The sequence below is a fragment of the Anopheles aquasalis genome, chromosome 3 (assembly GCF_943734665.1).
Source record: "Anopheles aquasalis chromosome 3, idAnoAquaMG_Q_19, whole genome shotgun sequence".
Classification (NCBI taxonomy): Eukaryota; Metazoa; Arthropoda; class Insecta; order Diptera; family Culicidae; genus Anopheles; species Anopheles aquasalis.
The window spans coordinates 10056349-10077365 of record NC_064878.1 but is presented as its reverse complement, the minus strand read 5'-3'; the positions used below and the strand labels follow the sequence as shown (position 1 = coordinate 10077365).

At 49.3% G+C, this 21017-nt stretch overlaps 1 protein-coding gene across 1 annotated transcript in view; it reads left to right on the top strand.

The window, feature by feature from the left end:
• LOC126576450 (Krueppel-like factor luna) overlaps positions 1 to 21017 on the top strand; it is a 125102-nt gene that overhangs the window by 38087 nt on the left and 65998 nt on the right. Inside the window, exon 2 of the mRNA XM_050237718.1 lies at positions 2622 to 2657. Within this exon, the coding sequence (XP_050093675.1) occupies positions 2622 to 2657 (36 nt within the window). The remainder of the gene's footprint in view (positions 1 to 2621; positions 2658 to 21017) is intronic.

Below are 21017 nucleotides of genomic sequence, written 5' to 3'. Positions count from 1 at the left end.
CGCCTGTGGTGGCGCGCAAGTCTTTCGTCTGCAGCTCGAACGCCCCCTGGCATCGATCGAACATCAATCATTCTACCGTCTAGGGTATGGCCAGCGAATGGGTGAGCAGGGACAAAAGCATGATGTTCATTATGCTGAGTCAGCCGCGCGCCGCAGTTCAGTTCCCACCCATCCACGCCTCTCTCTCTGTCTCTTCCTTCCCATCGAGATCGTGATGACGTCAGATCGTCTGTGCGTTGCTCTGTTCTTCGTGTTGGCTTTGCGCGCACCGATTTTGCACCAAATATCTCGCTGATCTTCGATGGAAGTCGAAGGTAATAAAGACATTAGAAGCCCGGTGCTGCACGATTTATCATATCCAGCAGGGCCAGATCTAGGAAGCGAACGAGAAAGAAGCCCACGATAGCCGTGAGATCCGTTGTTTATGCGTTGTGCGCCTGAGAAATCGCGAAACCATAAATGAGGAGGTGGAGAAGTATTCGAAATCAGTTTTTTTTGTTGGTGTTGTTGTGTAGACAGTACAGGACGCGCTTCACAAATCGTACCCGGCGGGGCTCTGTGCGCTTCTGAACACGCGCGTAATTGCCGGTTTCCAGGCGCTCATCGAGGGCCATCATTATCGGCCACCAGATTGAATTTCGGATGGGGCTAGTTCAAGGCCGAGGGCACGCACATGACTTGAGCAGCAGCGGCAGCAGCAGCAGCAGCGGTGCCACAAATTGCTATCATTATCCGACCAGTAGGCGTCACGACGTCACGTGAAGGTCCTTTCGCTTCGTTCAATGACGATGACGACGATTTCGGTCGCACGCACACAACTCAAGAACGCACGATCTCCAGGTCCCGATTCCTCCGCTCTGTATGGCTTTTGGTCATCCAATCAAATTAAAATCCAATTGCGAACGATGGGCGCACGAGCTGGCGATCGCGTATCGATCGATCGATCGATGCCCAATCTCGTTCGTGGAGCCAATTAATTGATTCTTTTGAGTTTTGAATATTTATACGCGATAAATTTACATTCCGCGGGACGACTGGTAGAATGTGGCGCGGCAGCGGTTCAGGTCCGTTAGGTTTGGTTGCGCAAAATGCGATACGCGATCGCGGAAAATTTAATCGCAGACTTTGAGGGTCTGGTCCGCCTTTTGGGGTGTACGAACGACTGACAGATTGCTGTACAAACGACCACGCTAAATCCTAGAGTCTCTGAGGACAGAGGGCAAAACCCCAAACGCAAACGCAACGCAACGATCGGTTCGGTCGCGTTGCCGCCTAGCAACCGGAAAGATAAATTACGCCGATATCGTATGCTAACCGAGCGAAATGTTTATAGTTTATTGTCACCACGTTTGTGTTCCCTCTATCGGTCGGGCGCGCTTGCTTACGCTCCCTCTCTCTCTCTCTCTCTCTCTCTCTCTGGCCACCCGGGGGGTGTTCCGGAACGGCACAGCATAATCACCGTAGCGCCCGATAGGCACAAAGATCGAACTGATCGGGGTGGGTGAGTGATCGGTACAAAATCCACCAGCCAAGCGCCAACCAAAGACCCGCGAAAGGAGGCCCAAAAATCCATTTTCCAGCTGGTTTCGCACGCGCGCACGCTCACCAGCAAGGTTAGCCAGCAAGGTTTGGTTTGGTGGGTCCGTGGGTTTGATTCACGATCGCAGATTCGTCTGGCTGATAGGAGCTGACCGGTGTTGGCGTTTGGGCAATCTTTTCGGGGAGTCGTTTCGAGTAGCGCATATCATTTACGAGGTTTCGATTGGCTCGATCGATCGGGAAAATGAATCAGTTTTTGGCAACATTTTTCGTTTGGAAGTAGAACAAGTTTTTTATGTCGATAAAGGTCCTTATTTGCAATATTTGCAAAGCATGGGCCGCCTGCTACCGAATTGGTTGGCTGTTGGTAACAGACAGATGTGTTATAGTGAGCTGAATATTGATAAGAGATTCGTTACGGTTCGTTAGAAGAACGTTGATGCAAGTTTAACAGAAAGAGAATGATACCAGGGAACGTCAGCTTCTCTTATCAAATCCATTAGCATATTCAAAAGACACGAAATAGAGAAAACACCGACTGACAGAGAGTTTGAGAAGATAAAGTCAAAGTATTGAATGACAGATAACTCCAAACAGTAAAGAAATGTGTACAGATTCAGGCAGACATTCTGTCATTTTCTCGTAACTAAAATACGATACTGTAGTGTTCGTATCGCTCGTTAGATAGATGATATCCCGAATAACACAATCTCTACAGTTGAATAAGGTCCTGAAGGATCATAAAATAACATGAAAGATCATTAGTTAACCAACATTAGGGCTTTATTTTTCAGTTAGTTGCTAGAAGAACAATGCACAAGAAAAAGACAAAAATTACAAAAAACACTCACAGCAATCAGATAAGCAACTGGAAATCCTTTTTGATTCCGAATTGTATTGTTAAAAGGATCAGTCACTAGCCTTAAAGATGATTATTCAAGCGATAAAATTGGATTTTTATTATTTAACAAATAAAATTTGTAAATAAAATTTACTACGTTACAGCTTATTATACTACGTTACAGCTTATTGCATTTCAAATCATTAACCCGTTGTGCCGTTCTCTTCCTTCCTCATTCCAGAATGGACTTGGCAATGACCCTCTGTCTGCGAAAGAGGTAAGTGCTGCTCCTATCGCCGCCACGCTACTGGCTAGCCCAAAGCTCAAGAACCCAATTGAATGCGGCGCTAAGCTACTGATCACCGGACTGCTCGTTCGTTAATCATAATTCGTCAACAAATCGGGCCCCGCTGCACAGCACACACAAAACAGCTCAATTATGAGCAAATTCGTCTCAATCGAAAACATACTACCGTTTGTTGTTGCTGTTGTCCAAAACACCAACAGCTGCTGCTGGTTGCTGTCACCGCTGTACCGCTGTGTACCAAGATTGCCAAGATCTAATTCCATCGATAACGACACGGTGGCCGTCGCCGAAATTCGTGGTCACCACCCGGCCACCACAATCATCAATTCCGCCATCTTACGCACAGCATCGGCCACGAAATTTTTGAAGACATAATTCGCGGACGGCGCCGCTGCCGTTTCCTGCTGCCACGCCGTCCTTCCCCATCGTTCAGCGAGGAGCGCGATCGAATTTCGGCTATTCGGAGCCGACGTTCGAGGTCAGGGACTTGGTCGCTTGGGCATATAGGGGTCGGTGGGAGGTTGCTTCGGCCGCCTCCGGCGACATTCGGCCGCGTCGATAAATTTCCTCCACCACGGAACGCGGCGGCCGCGTACGGAAATCGCTCACGATTTCACGGGCGAACGGCCAAACCTTCCTTCGGGGCATCGCGGGTGCCGTACTCGGCGTCGGCCTGTCGTGACCTCTGGGGCGACGATAAGTTGGCCTACTGGCTGCACACCACACCTGTAGGAAGGGCATTCCGCGACGCGACATCGTGCGCCCGTGGGCTAGGCCGACGGAAATCGATAATTTGTAGCCCCGGTGTTTGCGTCGATCGTTCGCGTCGTCCCTCCCCCCGGGCGTGTCTGTATCGGCGTGTATGACAACTGAGCTCGTCCGCACCATATATTGGGGCTTGCTAATAATTGGTTTAATCTCATTTGTTACCAACTTTGTGGATTAAGGCACTGAAAGCGTCTTGGTAGTTTGTCTTGTGGTATTGAAGTGAGATTAGCATGTTGTCAATAGGTGATAGCATCTTTTCTAATGATAAACTATAAGTTGGATCTTTCAAATGTTTATTTTGAGCTTTGTGATGATACATGGGAGCAACTTTGATTGTAACTCTCAATAGCATTTCAAAAATGATTAAAACCCCCAAAAATAATTAATTTTACATCATTTAATTCAGTTCCAGGTGCCTTCTATTGTCGTGACAACTTATTAGAACCATATATTTGATCATATAAGCGCTTGTTAACAGAGTTTGACAGCAAATTTGTAGAAAATTTCAAAGGGGAAGGGATGTGAAATATGTTTCTCTCTTCTAAAACGGACTTATACACGGTAGCAACTTCAATCCAAACCTCCTTTTGACAATTCTTAACCGGAGAGTTGCCTCCGTGTACTGTACACAGCTTAAGAGCAACCAAATATTTGATTGTTTGTTTACTTTTCCAGCAATTTGCTGAAGTAATAAAAAACACTAAAAAACAAATGAGCCACACTGCACTCCAGTTTGTTTGGTGGAAATCAAACATTATCCGTTATAACCTAACCATCCGCCGGCGCTGATTGGGCCGGAAACATTCTCAAGAGGGGCTCAACCATCTCCCTGGCCTCCAAAAACCGTTGACCCTGTGTCGTCGCCGTCGCCATCATCATCATCATCGTCGTCGTCGGCGTAGCATAAGTGTTATTACGTTCGTGGCCCCCGCCACATAACGATCGCCTAAAGTGTTGTCCCCGAAGTGTGCGGCCTCCAGACCTCCGCTCGTAAGGCGGATCAACTTTAACCCGATGAACCTCCGCGAGCGAGACTGTTTGTAGACGATCGGTTCGTCCGTCCGTCAGTCCGCGTTAAGTGGATTTGGTGAACGGTAGAGGCTACCGTCAAAAACATACCGCGAGCTCACCTCGCTCGCGACTGACCTCCGGGCACCACCACCAATGGGGCAGCCCACGCAGCGACTCGGCGTCTCGGCAGGAGCCCCCGGAATAGGAGGACGGCCCAACGGCCGATACTTAATCGCGTCCGCCCCGAGCGGAGTGGAGTGAACATGATTTTTGCTATGAAATTGCACCTGACCATCATGCTGAAGGTCACCGTCATTGGGCCATGGGAGTCGTTTCGAACCGGTGCAGATGGTGAATGTACTCTGTCTGCGTTTGTGTGCGTGGATGTACAGGACCTTAAGGACACGCGTTCATTGGGAAATGCTTTCCTCGAAGCACTCCAGTCCAGGGCCCATAAAGCCGAACCCTCTCTGCCTTTCATTACACCCAACAGCGTCGCCGTTGTGTTGCCATAAAAGCGACGACTCGCTGATAATTGCCGTTATCGCAGGTGGAGGACACGAAATTAAGTCATAAAGTGGGCGTCGGAAAGGGTGGTCCGGAGTAGTAAATGCGATCGCACGGAGCGAAGGGAGCAATCCATCAATCGACCGATTTGCACGCGAATCCCAGCGTTCAGCGGATGGTAATAAACGCTCGATGGCTTGCACGGCACCCCACAGACAGACTCACCCGGTACGCACAAGATCGCGCACCAATCAACCACGGTACCACGTTGGCCTGGGAAAATCAACGATCCGTGCTGTACGATCACAGAGCTAGCAAACAGATCATGATCATCATCATCATCATCACGAGGCCCTTCCCTCGGAACATACAATTCCGCGACGTGTGCGGACACGCCAGGCACGATCTGGTGTTACAATGTTCCGGCTTCAGTGCTCCAGTGCTCACGGGGTAGCGGCGAGAAGAGCATTTGCTATTTGCATTGCCAGTCTAGAGTGCGCGCCCGGTAATTCGAGGATGGCAGCGCACCGGTACACTGGTGCCGTAGCAATGACAGCGGGTGAGAAACACTAACGAGACCAACAGCACCACCACCACCACCACCCTCTTGACCCGGTTGTCCGAGAACAGGAACACGAGGTACTCGAGGTTCGAGGTTCGACAACATGTTTGTCACTTTGGATTTGCGTTCGTTGCGGTGCAAGATAGGCGCCAACAGCAGCGAGCGAGGAAGGGAAAGGAGCTCTGGCCCATTACCGGGAAAAGGAACTCAACATAATGCGCCCTCCCACTGGTGGTAATGAACAGTTTAAAGCGAGGGTTTGGAAAATTCGAAATTCATTTGCTCCATCGCTCGTACCACAGGGGAAGGGTGAGTGCTCCTTTGGGGTCAACGTGGTCCCGGATTACAAATATTCAAATTAAAGAGCGAGAGAGACCTCGCCATCGAGGGGTGAATAGGCGCCATTCAGCCACTGAACACGATTCGTGCAATGCGATTGTAGTAGAATGAAGCTATTGATACTGACCAATGGAGGGGTGGTATGGTCAACATTCAAGTGTTTCAACATGACCAGCACCAGCAGGAGCAGCAGCACCAGCGACAGCGTGAGCTTTGGTCGATACATTAATTGGAGATGCTGTAATTGGCCACAACTATTGATTGTCGATCAATAGTGTCGATTGTTTTGCATCTCTAACGAAGGAAGTGTAATTGTTGTGTTCTTCTGTTATCATTTTTGCCTATTCCGAAGCAATCTTTCAAGTAGTGTCTTGCGGTATTTGTGTATTAAACATCGCGGCCACTTGCGCCTTGTTGCATCCATTATGAATAACATTTACAAATAATTGTTTCGCGTCGCAAATAGGACAATTTCACGTGCGCAAGGTGTCTGGCAGGTTGCATTTTGATAGCTCTTTACAGCGAAATTCTAACAGAGTTGGATAAGTGCAACATGGATTTGAAATGAAGGTTCTTTCATCTCATTTGTGCTCGGCAACGCTGGCAGCCTTATTTCTAGCCCCTTTTTTTTGCAGATGGAAAGAGGATTTTTGATTGCATTTTTCGATCGACTAAAGCAATCTCAAGGATTATAAGGAATCTCAGTTCCGACTCCTAAGCTACCTGCTCTCTACCCGGTGCTGATGATGATGATGGTGAGAAAAACAAGCCTTCTCCTCTGACCACAGCCGCAGCGACAACGGCACAGTGTCTAGAGCTTATGTAAACGTTCAATTTCACGCCCTGCCACCGCATGACCGCACCGCACGCTACTGTCACTGTCGCTAGCAGTAGCAGAGGACCCTAGCAGAGGATCTTTCATTAGCTGCACGATTATGTCCGCAACCGAACACACATACAACCTCCGAGTCCGAGATGGTGATGATGATGGTGACGATAATGCAAGCAATCAACACGCTCACAGCATGCACCGCACGCTTGGGGGTGCATAGCAGGCAACGTTGCCCGCGCTTCACTTCTCTTATCGCTTCTCGATGTCACCGTCCGATGCAAAGGGCTGCTGATGCAGATGCTGCTGCAAAGCCAGGGGCCAGCCAACGGTCTGACCTGACGCTGGCGCGGGTGACAAAGCAATCTGTTGGTCGCCGCGGGGTCACCCCCCTTTCGGGTTTGCTCGTCGTGCCAACCTGGACCTGGACCGCATAAACGCGAAACGCAAATCGGACCAGGCCTGGCCAGACCTGGCCACGCTAGTCGAGCTCTGTGCGGAACGAATGGTGAAAAATGGCGCCCGGGACGGTCGCAACAATTGCTTCGATCGATTAAGGTGCAACCTCTGGTCACAATCGAGTGGCGATGATGCGGAGAGATGGGGGAGGGCGGGGGTGCATCGAATGAATGTAAATCCACCCCCACAACCCCCGGGTCACCCCTTGTAAGGACAAGCATTCACGCAGAGAGCGAGCGAGAGAGGGGGGAAACCCCCGCGGTGTGCGATTCGAGCACTCTACCACCTTCAATCGAGTTGACCCCCGCAGTTGCGACCCGCAGTGGCCCAGGCACATGTTGGAGGCACGATGGTTGTGAGTTGTGCGGTTGACATGCTGGTCAACAGAAACAATAGGAGGGTTAAGCGCTGAATGGTGGAAGGGGGGGGAGGGGCCCTGTTGTGAAGCAAGTTGTGTGACAATTTTCTCGGGATCAAATGGGGTTAAGTCGAGTGCGCCACGCCAGGTGACGGCATGCTGCGACGGTGCCCATGCGGTGCAGGCAAATGTGCGCTTTATGTGCGCAGCGCCGTGCACAACGCCGAACGACCGAGCGAGCGATGTTTTGATGGTTGTTTTGCGGGTGAAGACAGCTCTGCAATCGTTTTATTGCATTCCTTTATGCCCTCCGACGCACTCCACAGGTTCCTGTTTCCAGGCTGTGTGATGGTGTTGATTTCTCCAGCTGTGAGGAGCAGTTGAAGATGTGATCGTTGACTGAGGGGATTGTAAAAGGAAAAGATCATAAATACAGCAGGCGATCAGTCGATTCGTCAGATTTGTTTTTAACGAACATTGTATCCTTTTGGGTGATCATTATGAGCATTCTTGGTCCATGTTGAAGCCACATAATTCTCTTTAAATGTTCCATATTTATTTTTACAGTAAAAGATAAATTTAATAACTTTTTGTTTAACTATCTTCACAAGAGCAACCATCACAGCTAACAAAACTCCATATGCAAGCAGTGTTGTGTTAAGAAGAGGTGCTTTAGAATTAAAGAATTAAAGAATTAAATGCTTTCGTGAAGGCTAGAGCTCGAAAATTCGATTGACGAATAATGTGTAAAGGCAAAGCGATCCCTCTCAGTAAAATTGGCTAAATTCGCTCTAACACATACATTGCAAACTAACGCTTACACCTGCTAGTTATGCCGATAGCATTTCAAACATCTAACGAACCAACATTCCGTGCAAACCGCAATGGCAAACTCCTAATCATCTTCCGCGGCTGCCCGGTCCGACCCGCCATTGAACTGACAAATTCGCTAATGCCGTCAACAGTCGCCCATACACAACAGTCGTCGGCTCGTGCTTTGCCAATCTCCTTAATCCCCCCGCGTCCTGCTTACGGTTACGCAGCAGCAGCAGCAGCAGCAGCGGGGATTGAATTTCAATTCGACTATGCGTTGCCTTCACGTTTGCCACGTGTCGACCAGCGGCTCCGCAGCTGACCGTTTTATGCCCTTTCTACATCAAGGTGAAATGGCACTTGAGGTATGCCAGCACGCCTTGGCTCGCACGCGGGTGGGCGCGCCCTGAAATGTCTCAAATCGGTTGCCTGCAGTCGCGAAGCAGCAGACCGATGGAGTGTCCCGACCCGGGAGTAAAAGTAAATCCAAACACACAATTGCCCGCTCCACTCGAGCACCTGGCCAGCACACCGAGAGAGCGAGAGAGGCAGGCTGGGTTAGCGCGGTTAGCGTCCTTTCAATTAAATGGTGGCCATGTCGACCACACATTGCGTGCATGTCGTCGTCGTCGTCTTAATTGTTGTCACTGTGCCGGCGAGTTCAGTGATGGAGCATGGCCACAGCACAGAGTCTGCACAGAGACCTCGCCAGTGCCGAAGATTAGAGGACGAAGTTGTCTTTTCGGCCGGAAAGACTTGCGGCACAGGTGCAATCACCATTTCTCCTGTCACAGCCATTCATTAGATGAAAAAACGAGGCAAATCGGAGATAGTAAACGCTGTGACACAGTTCGTGTGACCTCCAGTGAGCCCAACAAATGCCGAGATCATGTGCAATCCCCTAGTACCTTGGAGTTACACCTCTACAACTTCATGTTTTACTTTTTCCGAACGCCTCATACACTCCAATGACTTTCTACGATCGGCGTTCGTTCTAGTCGCCCATTGCACAACCACAAAGTCAAGATCAAAACCTAAAGTCACTGTGTGACGTTCAGTTTTTCGGGGAGAGGCGAGGGACATTGACGGACTCCTACTCGACCACCCTGGTCGCCCGGTGGCCCAGGTCACACGTGGCATCAAGTGGCAAAAGGGACCTCGATCGAGGCCCGAAAAGAGTTCGCGCAAGCGAAAGGCGTCCCCAGGAGCACTGCTGGAACTGCTACAATCTATCAATCGATCGCTCGCCCTCTCTCTCTCTCTCTCTTCGGGGTGCAGGAGGTCTACTGGCCGTCTGCGTGCGCCGGTTTCGACGTGCCGGTGGCGATTGTTCGGTGAACCGCGGTGCGGCCTCCCAGTCCCAACTTCAAACACACTCAAACGGCACCGAACGGCAAGCCTTGCGGCCAGTCAAACGGTTTGGCACTTGAGGAGCACCAACCAACCAACCAAGCAAGTGGAACAAGTGGCCAACTGGCCAGTCGGCCAGCCAGCCGGCTTTTCGCTTCCAATTGCATTCTCGAGTAAATTAAACTGTCGATCAAAATGGTGGTGGTCTGTTGGCGGTGGTGGCGGTGATGGCTGCGGCTGTGTGTCGCTGCCAATCTTAAATTGACAAAATAACCTGCAAAGTACGCAGGCAGGTCTCCGGTTTGGCGAATGGCGACAGATTTTTCCTCCCGCGGGTGTTTTTGTGGCTCGGCGACCGCCATCCAACACATTCTTGGTGGCACATTCTTGGTGGCTACATTCAAGCCACGAAGAACAAATGGTGGAGACGAAAACTGTCCCCGCATGTGTAGTGTCACAAGATGGCAGCCACGGAGACTGATTGGTTGGTAGCGCAGTGGTTGCGGTCACCGTACGCTCTAATGAGCCGGTGCGTCTTGTGTGGGCATGTCAGGGATTGTGGTGTCGGGATCGAACGCCCGGCTAGACGGCCAGCACTTGATCTCACCATTGTACACTACGGATAGCATAGCAATGCACCACGGGATCTCAAAGGGGAGGCGAGAGGGAGCTCTAGACATGACGACTAAACACTCATAAAACTCACAGCTGACACAACCTATCCATCGATTCGAAGGTCTCAACACTATTGTCGCGTCCTAAGCGTCCGCAGTTCAAGGGAATGCAAATCCGATGCGATAAAGCTGATCGGTTCTCACGCATTTGCTGCTCCGGATCGGCCATAAATTCCACCCAGCAACTAGCCTGGACTGCCACAAGACTCTGCACTGCATCCCTGTGCCTGTCACAACCTGAGATTGTTCATTTATGACAAACGGACTGGATGCGAATGGATGATGATGATGAGGGTGATGATTGTGCCAAGTGATGTGTCAACACCTTTTGCACTTCACCAAACGGTCTTTCGTACGGCTCTTGAGCCTATGGTGAGCTGCCCGGAGCGAGTTGGATCCCGATTGCAGGGTAATTATTTGCAAATGCCCTGCCAGTGCACCAGGAACAGCAGGGTGTGAGCAGAATGGGCCAAGGCATGAATTTCTTTTTTGCACAACTCTTCGACTGTGACTTGAGGAAAGGGCTGTTGTCAATGAGGAATAACTGCCTGGAGAACTTGTTTTTGAGCGGTTTATCATAAGTACTTGGTTTTCTATAAACTAATTTTAATAGTGTTTTAAAATAGCTAACCCATATCCCTCACTAACAGTGTTAGATGTTTAGTTTTGTTTAGTTTATGTTTTGTTTAGTTTTTAAAGCATAACAAATAGAATGAACCAACTTTTCCATTACATACCTTTGATAAAATGGTTGTAAAGGAATTTTTGGAAATAAAAAAAACAGCTGTGTGACAAAAAATAACTGACTTGACATGATGAGCATTGAAAAGACGTTGCTCAAATTAACAGTTCTGACAAAGCATAGCTGAATACCAACAACGAAACTAAGTATCAATCGCATACAGAGAAGCTATTACTGAAAGACCTTAAAAGAACGCAAATAATAATTTTCAAGAATTTAAAAATGAACTTGATAATTCATTTAAATAAAGTAATTGAAAAATCATATTTAAATTATTAATTATAAAAGTAATTATAAAATTGATTGCTTTACTCAAAATTCTAAATTCCCTTGTTAAGGTTAGTTCCATTTAGAGAATATGGCTTACTAAAATGTGGATTTACAACTGCAAACGCCATTTACGGCCCGACATCATGATCTTTTCAGCCAAACTGCTACTGCTGGTCTGCTACTAGACCGCCTTTACACCGAAGATATTAAACCTCTGATCCCACCAATCGATGCATTCTCTCGTGTCACTGATCCAAAGCGATCGATTACGGGCTTCCTTCAAGGATGATGCCCTCGAGGAACTTTAGCCCCAAATAGAGCATTAAAGCATTTTGGAATGCGATAGCAACTCCGCGGTGAACTCCGCGATATCAAAAAACACAATACAGGTGTAAAAAGGCTATCGCGAGATCCGCAAATTTAGATTGAGTTCCTCCCTCCCACCAACTCCACCCCACAAATCAGCTGACCATTGATTGATTGCCTCCACGTGAAAACGATAAACTGTTCCCATGGAGCCAGGAACAAAATATCAACACGTGCGAGCGAGCGAGCGAGCGAGAGAGAGAGAAAATTCCATTTTTCCCACCATCATGTGGCAGGTTACTGGCGGGCTCCAAGGATCTCTCCCTAGCGACCGACCGGCATTGCCAGAACACGGAGCACACGCACGCACTCGCCGTGGTCGTATCCGAAACCAGAAAGAGGGCCTGCGAAAGATTGATTTATTGCGGTTGCGGGTGAATATATATAAATTCATCGTTATTCAATTAAATCGGAATAAATCTACGGTTAATGTTTTGATATTCATGATGATGGATGGCAACAACGGTACCACCACCAGCGTGCCACGCCGCTTGCCCTTGCAGTTGCACTTGCAACATTGCGCCAGAGTGCAGAATGCAGAATGCAGAAAGTGCAGAGCTGTCGAAGAAGGTGTGCAATTGCACAGCACACCACACAGCCGACGAACAGAGCGAACGCACCACCAGCTTCATGTGGCGTGTCCCTGTGAGCGATGAAGGACGGAATAGTGGGAGGAGGGGCGGAGGACGGTGCGGTGCCAACATATTGCTGGGCAGTCATGTTAATTGCAGCTAATATTGCAGCCCGGATCGCATTGAAACACTTGCTCGCTCGCAGTTTGTTCGCGAGTTCTGTTCCAATTCGAAGCGTGAGAATTGGCGTCCGTTTAACGCTTTCAAAGGGGGGAATTTATGCTTTCTATCAACGAAAAAAAAGTGAATAAAATCCTTTATCTTTTTTATTCGTTAAATACTTCCATGTGGATGTTCCACAATCAGAGGTCTCGCAGGTCGATTGTCGCCACTGTTGAGGCCGGCGAAGGACGCGCCACGCGCATGTCGTTTGGTGTGCAAGCAGACCTACCCCTGCAGCAGCAGTAGCCGACAGTAACAGGCAGTCAAACCTAGGAGCGGTACTTAAGAGGAACAAATCTAACACACAAACTCTCAGATCAGCAGCAATCGAAGGCAACAGGGGAACAAGAAACAACAGAGAAACATTTAGAGCGATCGCGACCAGCAGATAGCGAACGCGCTGGTTCGAACAGAGATTTTAGAGCACGTTTTGCTTCTGTACTTAAGCACCGTTTTTGGGGTGGAAAGGAATTGTGCGCGGGGAGAGCGTTTGCCTTTTAGTCGTTACTTTTAATGCTCCTCCGCGGAGCTCCAGCGCGGAGTTCATTGTCAAAAATCGCTTGATCACTTTCGGTGGCACTTTGATTGCTCGCGATCGCGGTGGCCAGATAAAATGGAAATCGAACCCTCTCTAGGCCGGTGACGGTGGTGAAGGTTGTTCCGTCAGCAACGCAAACGCAAACGCAAACGGAGAGCACGCGGCCGCAGCGGCCATTCGGTGAGCGCTCGCGTTCGACGGTGTTTTACGATTATTTGAATTAGATTTGATTTGATTTAATTCGCTCACCCAGCAATTTAGCCTCGCGGTCTTCGAGGGGTTTACCGAGGGGTCTCACTCACCCACTGCTGGCCTACCCCCGCAGCAGCAGCAGCAGCAGCAGGGCGGGGAATGTTTGATTGATTCCATGGCATGGTGCGATAGAGCGCGAACCGCGTTAGTGCACAACAATGAGCGCATAAGCGCGGTGGCACGCACGGTGGCTGGCACAGATGCTGTAGGGGGTACCCCTTCGCGCAGCAACACCACCAACCGACAGCATGCATGCGAGCACAGCTTCTTGGCTTCAGTTGGCTGCCCCTTGTGCGTTCGCGGTTCGTTAAAGGCCCCTCGTGGTGCGATCAGGTGAAAAGTAGTTCAGGTTCACAGGTGGGCGTAGGCGACCGGCAACGATCGCGATCGTGCGTTTTAGGAAAAGGCAAGGAAACGATCGCGATCGGTCCAACGGGGGCCTTGGAACCAGCGACCCTTAAGGGGCCTTTTTTGGGGGGGCGGCGAGTGTCGTGTCGTGCCGTACGGATGTAAATTCAGTTCCAATTCCATTTCAATTTGAACACTGCAAGCAATCGTTGCGTATGGTGCGAGAGAGAGAGTGGGCTTTTTGCATGGAATCTAGCATGGAAATCAAGATTGAGGCATGTCAGGGGAATAATAGGTGAATGGTGAATGTAGTGGATGGTAATTAGTCTAGAAAATTCTGTTTTCGTTTTGATTACACATTGATAAAATGTTGGTTTTGTATTTTATCAAAGAAACAAACAGAACAAATTCATCAATCAATGGTTACCCAATTTTGCTCATGTATTTGATTTTTTTCTCGGTGCAGGTATATTTTTCCTTGCTATTTACAGCATTTGACAGACAATTCCCAGAAAAAAACTCTCTTAAATTTCCTCTTGCCAAGGATTGTTATGGAGTTTGACAGTTTTCAATCTTGTACGATGTACGATCAGCCAAATATCATAGTCCACGTGACACAGATGGCCATAATCGTGCTCAAAAGACACCATTTTGTTAACATGCCTTCTGCGGATCACACTCTGGAAGCACCTCAATGATTTCTTTGACCAAAAGACCTTACTTTCAACCGGCTTCTCGGTGAGCTGGGATAATCACGGCGAAAGCAAGCCTTCCTTATCACCTCCGAAGTACCGGAGATCACCGTAACCATACCACTAGCTCACCTTCACCGTCACCACTGCGTCAAAAGCAAATCAATCTGTGGCACCATCTGGCGAGCGCGCACGCGATCACCTCGCTGACTGGCTGACTGGCTGTCTATCCCATAACATCATGTCACCCCTCTATGCTCGACGCACGGCGCGATGTAAAGACGATGCTCGCACTTCGAAGACACGCGCGCACACATCGTCTCGCGGTCACATAACACCAGTGCACTTTATACACATTTCGTTTCCATCACGGATTCCTCTCACTTTCTTCGGAAACGGCACACATGAGCAGCAGCAGCATCACACACTTCGGGGTGACACTGCAGCATGATCGATCTTCCGGGCGGCGTTATGTACCGTAGACGGGCGTCATTCGGTTCGTCATTGGCCATGAAAGGCAGCGGATGGTTTTGTGAACACTATCAGCGTTTTTTTTTTTCTGTTGCTTTACGTTAAATCAGCAAGGAGGGTTTTGTTTTTTTTTATAATTAAATTATTTTATCTTTGAAGAAGTGATATCACTGATCTTCATTTGGCAAAGATCTCAATTTATTTTTAATTTCTGCAAGAACTGAAGGCAAAAGCATAATAATCCTATGCAATAAAGCATTTTAATTCCATCTGCAATCTGTTTAGCTCTTCAGCAGTTTCTACTTCCATTTATTTAACCAGCTTTGGTGAATCACTTTCTGGATTCCTCTGGAAACTGTTTACAAAACCATGAATTAATATGTGAAAAACAAATACTCAATTGAACGGTCAGCGAGGTGACAACATAAAACAAAGTACAAAGCGCAGAGCATCATCACAGCTGTTCGCGCATTCGGACCATAAGCTCCGGTTCCGGCAGCCAACAATGACTGCTGCTCAGTCACGCACCTTAGCCCTCAATCTCTGCGTATCTGTGCTTGTGCGTGTCTGGACGCATGTGTGACACTCGCGACTGCTGCTGCTGCTGCTGCTGTCCCTTCTAATTTGCCTTTCCCTCCGAGTCGGCACTCGTCCGAACGGATGCCAAGCGAGATTGATCGCCCATCATCCACCGCCATGACACCCCATCCGCTAACGTTGCATGCGCGGTCTGAGCTGTTTTCATTTTGCAAAGCTGGAAAAAAATCCCAAAAAAAAAAATGGAGACCCCAAGCGACCGATCACTCTTCATCACCCATTGGATGCCGTGGCGGCGGCAGCAAGCAAGCACCCCCGTTTAATGCTAGGGACACATCGATGTTACTGCTGCTGCTCGCTGCTGTCTGCGCGACATCGTTGCGTTTGCGCTGCTAGCGTCACCAGCGCGCGTCAGTCGTCGTCGTTGGTGATTTCGGTTGATTGATTTTTAATTCAATTTACAAAGTTCTCACGACAACGCGTCAACGCGTCGCGCCTCGGTCAAAAGCTCATTTGACCACCCCTAGCCACCCCTTCGAGGTTTGGACCCTTGCGGTGCCGTGCGTCGCGGAATGGAAGCGAAGCGAATCGATCCGAAGACGCGATCTCACGGGATCCTTTCGTTTTTTTTTCTTTCCTTCTGTCTCGTCCCAGCACACAGATCCGCCTCATTTGGAGCATTAAAATCCACCCCACCAGCCCCTTGAGAGGGAGGTTCTTGGTGCCCAAAAGCGTGAGTTTTCCCGCAAGGCAACTGCAGCATTGGCTCGAAACCAGGTCGAAACCCCCCCTCAAAACGCTGGCGATGGGTCCACCGACCTGCGGTTCAAGTCCAGGCGGACCAGCAGCACCAGCGGCCCGTAATGAACCGCCAGTGGGACGAGCGCTTCGAGAATCGAAAGTGAACGACATTTAGTGTCTCCAGTGGTAGCGAAGGTGGAGAATGGGGGTGGTGGAGGCTTATGGGAACGACCCTTCTGCACACCGAAACCGGCCCTTCTCTTTCGTCGACGAAAAGGATGCGACGATGGATCGAGAAGGATCTGGGACTGGCCGTCACGGTTGAGTTGTAGCGCTGGCCACTCGCTCCGTCGGACTCGGCGATCGTGCTTCGGTTGGTGCCATCACCATGACTGCCCCGGGGGGGACGAGGTGGTGGTCAGTGGGTTGCACGCGCGCGCACGCTCCCCGAAGGAATCGGTTTGGTAATGTGCTGCTGCTGCTACGTTCCCCCACGGCGCCAAGGGCCCGGCAAGCGTGTATTCTATGTTCCGTGTGGCGTAACGGTCGCATGATGAATGCTGGTAGCAGGTCACCGGCATTATGCTGGGGCTCACGAATGGACCGAAAGATGCTGCCGTTGCTTGATGTTGATCTGGTTGCAAATGCAAACTGGCTAAAAGCTCGCTCGAGGAGATCCATCCCTTATGGGGTTCTTGCTCAACTGTTTTTGCTCTGTTGGTCAACGGACTCATCTATATTCTTCTGTAAAATGGAAAATTCAACTAACTTTGATTCGAAAGCGTCTTTCAGTTGTGGTCATCAGCTTGGCGCTAAGCGTTATTTGACGACTTGAAATTTTTATTTCAGCTTTCCTTCCGATACACGAATGTAAAATTGAATTGCTCATATCATCGACAAAGCAGCGATAGTTCGTGATGATAATAAATTTGCCATGGATTACATGATCCGGGGAATAATCGCGTTGATAGGTCAATAAATCGCTTGTTGTTTTTGATAGTTTCAAGCCAATTTTCCTTCGAGCTGATATTCAATATTGAAATGCAATTCGATTGCGTTTTTACTGCTCTTCTACAAGAACGTAATGAAATTAAATATTCGTAAACGGACAATTTAAGGCCTGGCACTTGATAACACATTCGATACCCATTGGACACCGATTGATTTATCACATTATAAAATCACAAAACACAAAGTTAAGTTTACATAAACCTAAAAAGTATACAAAATAAAATTAAAGTAACACAACCCCTCACGAGAAGAAAGCAAAATCATGCCTTTCTAATATTGTTTTGTAACTCAAACGATCATTGTTGCACCAAATCGCTCGTTCGGGACTGAGTGAAGGTGATGCTTTCTTCCCCGCCGAAAACCAAACCTCGACAATTTAATACTTTCTGGCGCCACTCCATCCCGTGGGCACCTTACAATTACACATCATTGCCGTTGCTGCTGCTTCGTCAACCAAACAAGCATTTAATTTTCGCGACTTTTTGTCAAACCCCCCTCCCGTTGTCCGGTCCCAGAGCTTCCCGGGGGGCCCATACGCATTAGCGCCGCATCGAAGAGCATGGAAATTAATTTCCCTTCCAACTGAAGTGCTCCTACATACACGAAGCAATTATGGAACACCGGACTACGGTTCACAACCCCTGTGGACCTTAGTCTGAATTCGTTCCAAAGCCCACCGGTCACCTCCCTTTATACCTCTCCCCGAGACCGATGGCAACAAAGTGGAACGCTTTTTTTCGGGGACCGGCGACGGGGTCGAAGAAAATTGGTGAAAAATCGGGACTAAAAAATGGTCGAAAATTAAATTAGACACTTGAACGTGAACGGCGCATTCGGGTCCTCAAAGCAGGGAGGGAGGGTGGAAAAAGGGCTCTTTACACGTGCAACAATCTGTCTCGGTTTCGGTTCGCTGGTTTGCTTTCTTTCTTTGCAAGTAAATGCAAAACCACTGGCCACCTCTCTCTCTCTCGCTGTCGCCCTTCTAATCCAATTATCACGGCACTTTGGTTCGTGAGTTGTTGGGGAGCGGGGAAGAGGAGAAAAGGGGACGGGTGGGTGTATTGAGTCATACACACGATTGACACACGATTGACACTTTTTCGATGTCGCCTTCGATGTACCGGAGACCAACCAGAGGGGCCAGCGTGGCGTTTTCCTTCTTCGCTTCGGTCACTCAAAGGGGTAGCTCGATCCCGGTTAGCTTGATCGTGAAGCGGGGGGGGGGGGGGGAAGGAACGGGGCCAAGTGCTGGCGATTCTCACGAGTCACATCGTGAGCACGACGAGGGGCTGCTCATGTCGTGCCACCGGAGGTAATGGTTGGAAAAGCTCTAAATTGAATATTTTGCTTCCCAACCACCAGCACCGCCATGGACCACCACCACATGTCACAGAGTAGTACGCACGATGGACACACACCAAACCAAGCCGAGAGAAGCAGTATTGGAGGAAAGGGGGGGGGGGGGGGGGCAGGGAAGCTTAATTCCCATGGCTAATGGTACTTTGGGAAGGTGATTTTGTTGGAAATTTGTAAAAGCTTAACGCGCCACCGCGACCACGACGACGACGACGACGACGCTTGCGACTCGTTCGCGCATAGCTCGCGAAGCAACATGTTTCGCGTGGCCAAGCGATCGGTTCGCGCTCATGTTCATGTTGGCCCCCGGGGGCCCGAGGTGGCCGAGGGTTATTTATGGCAATGGGAGGGTCGCTCCGTGCACTTGCTGGCTGCGCGCAAGCTACGGTGCTGTTGGTGCACTTGACGACGACGCACCGACGGTTGTCAATTAGGCGGCACATTTCTTTATTTCGCCGTTCCTCCTGCGCAGACCGCACCCGCTGCATCAATGCTCATGCCTGCCGGGTGGGATGGATTCGGCGGGGGTGGAATTGTTCCCACGCCGCAGGACACCGTGAAGGCCTCCTGTCTGGAGTGATTGCTGACGCAAGGTGTCCGTCGCAAAGTGTGAATAGAATGTTGCATTTGAGGACTTTCGTGGTGTTAGGGTGTTAGCTGTAAACCGTCAAATTCATGTGGAACAGTAGATTTTCTAGAAGGTTCTTCGATGCGTTTGAAAGATAATCCTAATGCTGAATGTTGTTGAACGATGTTAATGTTTGAACTATAATGCTGATGCTTCTTTGGTCTTTGGATTCCCCTGTTGGAACAAAGCAGAAGCAACAGTGATAATAGTATCTAGAGCTACAAGAATTAGTAGAAGAAGAAGCTAGAAAGAATAGAAGAATTCAGTTATGCCGTCCGGATACTAGATCCTTAAGATGTTTTAGCAAATCCTGTTGGAAGTTCATCAATTCATGGACGATTCGAGAGTCTGAATTCAAATCAGCATCGAACAATCCATTAAACAATTTTCATTTAGTAGTTCTGTATGCCATCTCTGATTTCTCTTGGTTAAGAAATATTTGAATTCTCCACCGGTACGAATTATCCAGACCAGAATTGATTAATTATTCAAAACAGAATTGATAGAAGATGCAATATGAAGAACCTGAGCAACCATCGCAATGAATTTTATAAAATTTCAATCATTAACAACCAAAAAAACTTCAATATTAGTTCACCATCACATTTGACATGCTCGTCATCCATCGCTGGTGAGTTTCAACGAGCAAAGATTTACATCAGACATCATCATCTGAGAACTCCCCATCGCCCGCCAGCCAGCCAGCCAGCCTGTCAATGGGCCCATAACCTAGGTGACAGCAGGCAGGAGTCGAAGACCGAACCGCTGGTCCGCTGATGGCCGACTTTGATCGATCTGCGACGCCTGGACACCAAAAAGGCGCTGAACGGCGGATGCAAACAAGCGGAGGAGAGCACAGGATAGCGCCACGAACACTTTCGCAATGGACGGCGGTTGTTGGTCCATTGTTCGAGGAGAGGAGGCGCCACAATCAGCCCCAACCGATCAACCGATAACCATCGAACGCATATCAACGCCTCCAATGGGTTCCATCCACATCCCCCTCGAGGCACACTCTCCCGGCTGTCGCAAATATTAGGATGGAACGCATCAAAATAGCATCCCGTGAGGCGGCCACACTTGACAGGCGCGATCCGCGATCTATGCCTCACACATGCACACGAATGAATGGATGGATGGACCGCCCCCGAAATTGGCCGCCAATCTTGCGGACACGGACGAAATGGCGAAACGCAGACTTGACGCCGCGGGTTCATCCCTGTCGATGGGTGGCTTGTCATGATCTCGTCTCCGACCCCCTCCCACGAAAACGCGATGGCGTTAAGCGATACCCAATTAAGTGGGTTGACCGTGTGCACCTACTCCTTCTTGCTTTTTTTCTTATTTTTCGGTCCCGTGGCCCTTCTCTTTGTCTTCGAAACTCTGGTTGAAATGGCTGCGTTCCGATGATCTTCCGCGTGGTAATCCGTGCCACGATTAGCCACATTGTGGGCCTCTTCCAGTAGTGGATGCACACGTACGAACACAGGCACACAGACACCGAGTGAAACTAGAAACAATGGCCAACAGTACCTTAGGTGACCTTTTTCGATGACGCCGATCGCAAACGTCACTGCTGTTGATGCGAGTGTCGATCAACCCTAGAGGCTCCTAAAGAATGGTGCCCAGGGGGGAGTGGGTTGAAAGGGGATGCCATTAAATTGGGCGTAAAATTGATTCCGATCGTAACATCCCACCGGTTCACGCGAAGAGTGTTCTAACGATAACGAAACAGAAAGGTCCAGGAAGGAGGTCCCAACACGATCGTCGTCTTCGCCGTCGTGGCGATCGATCGGATCGATTAGCAGGAAGCTGTCCATCGAGCGTGCCCTCGGTGAAGCACATCAAACATCACTACGACCGCATGCATGCGTGAATGCGTGCCGTGAGTTCGAGCTCGAGGTGACCGCGACG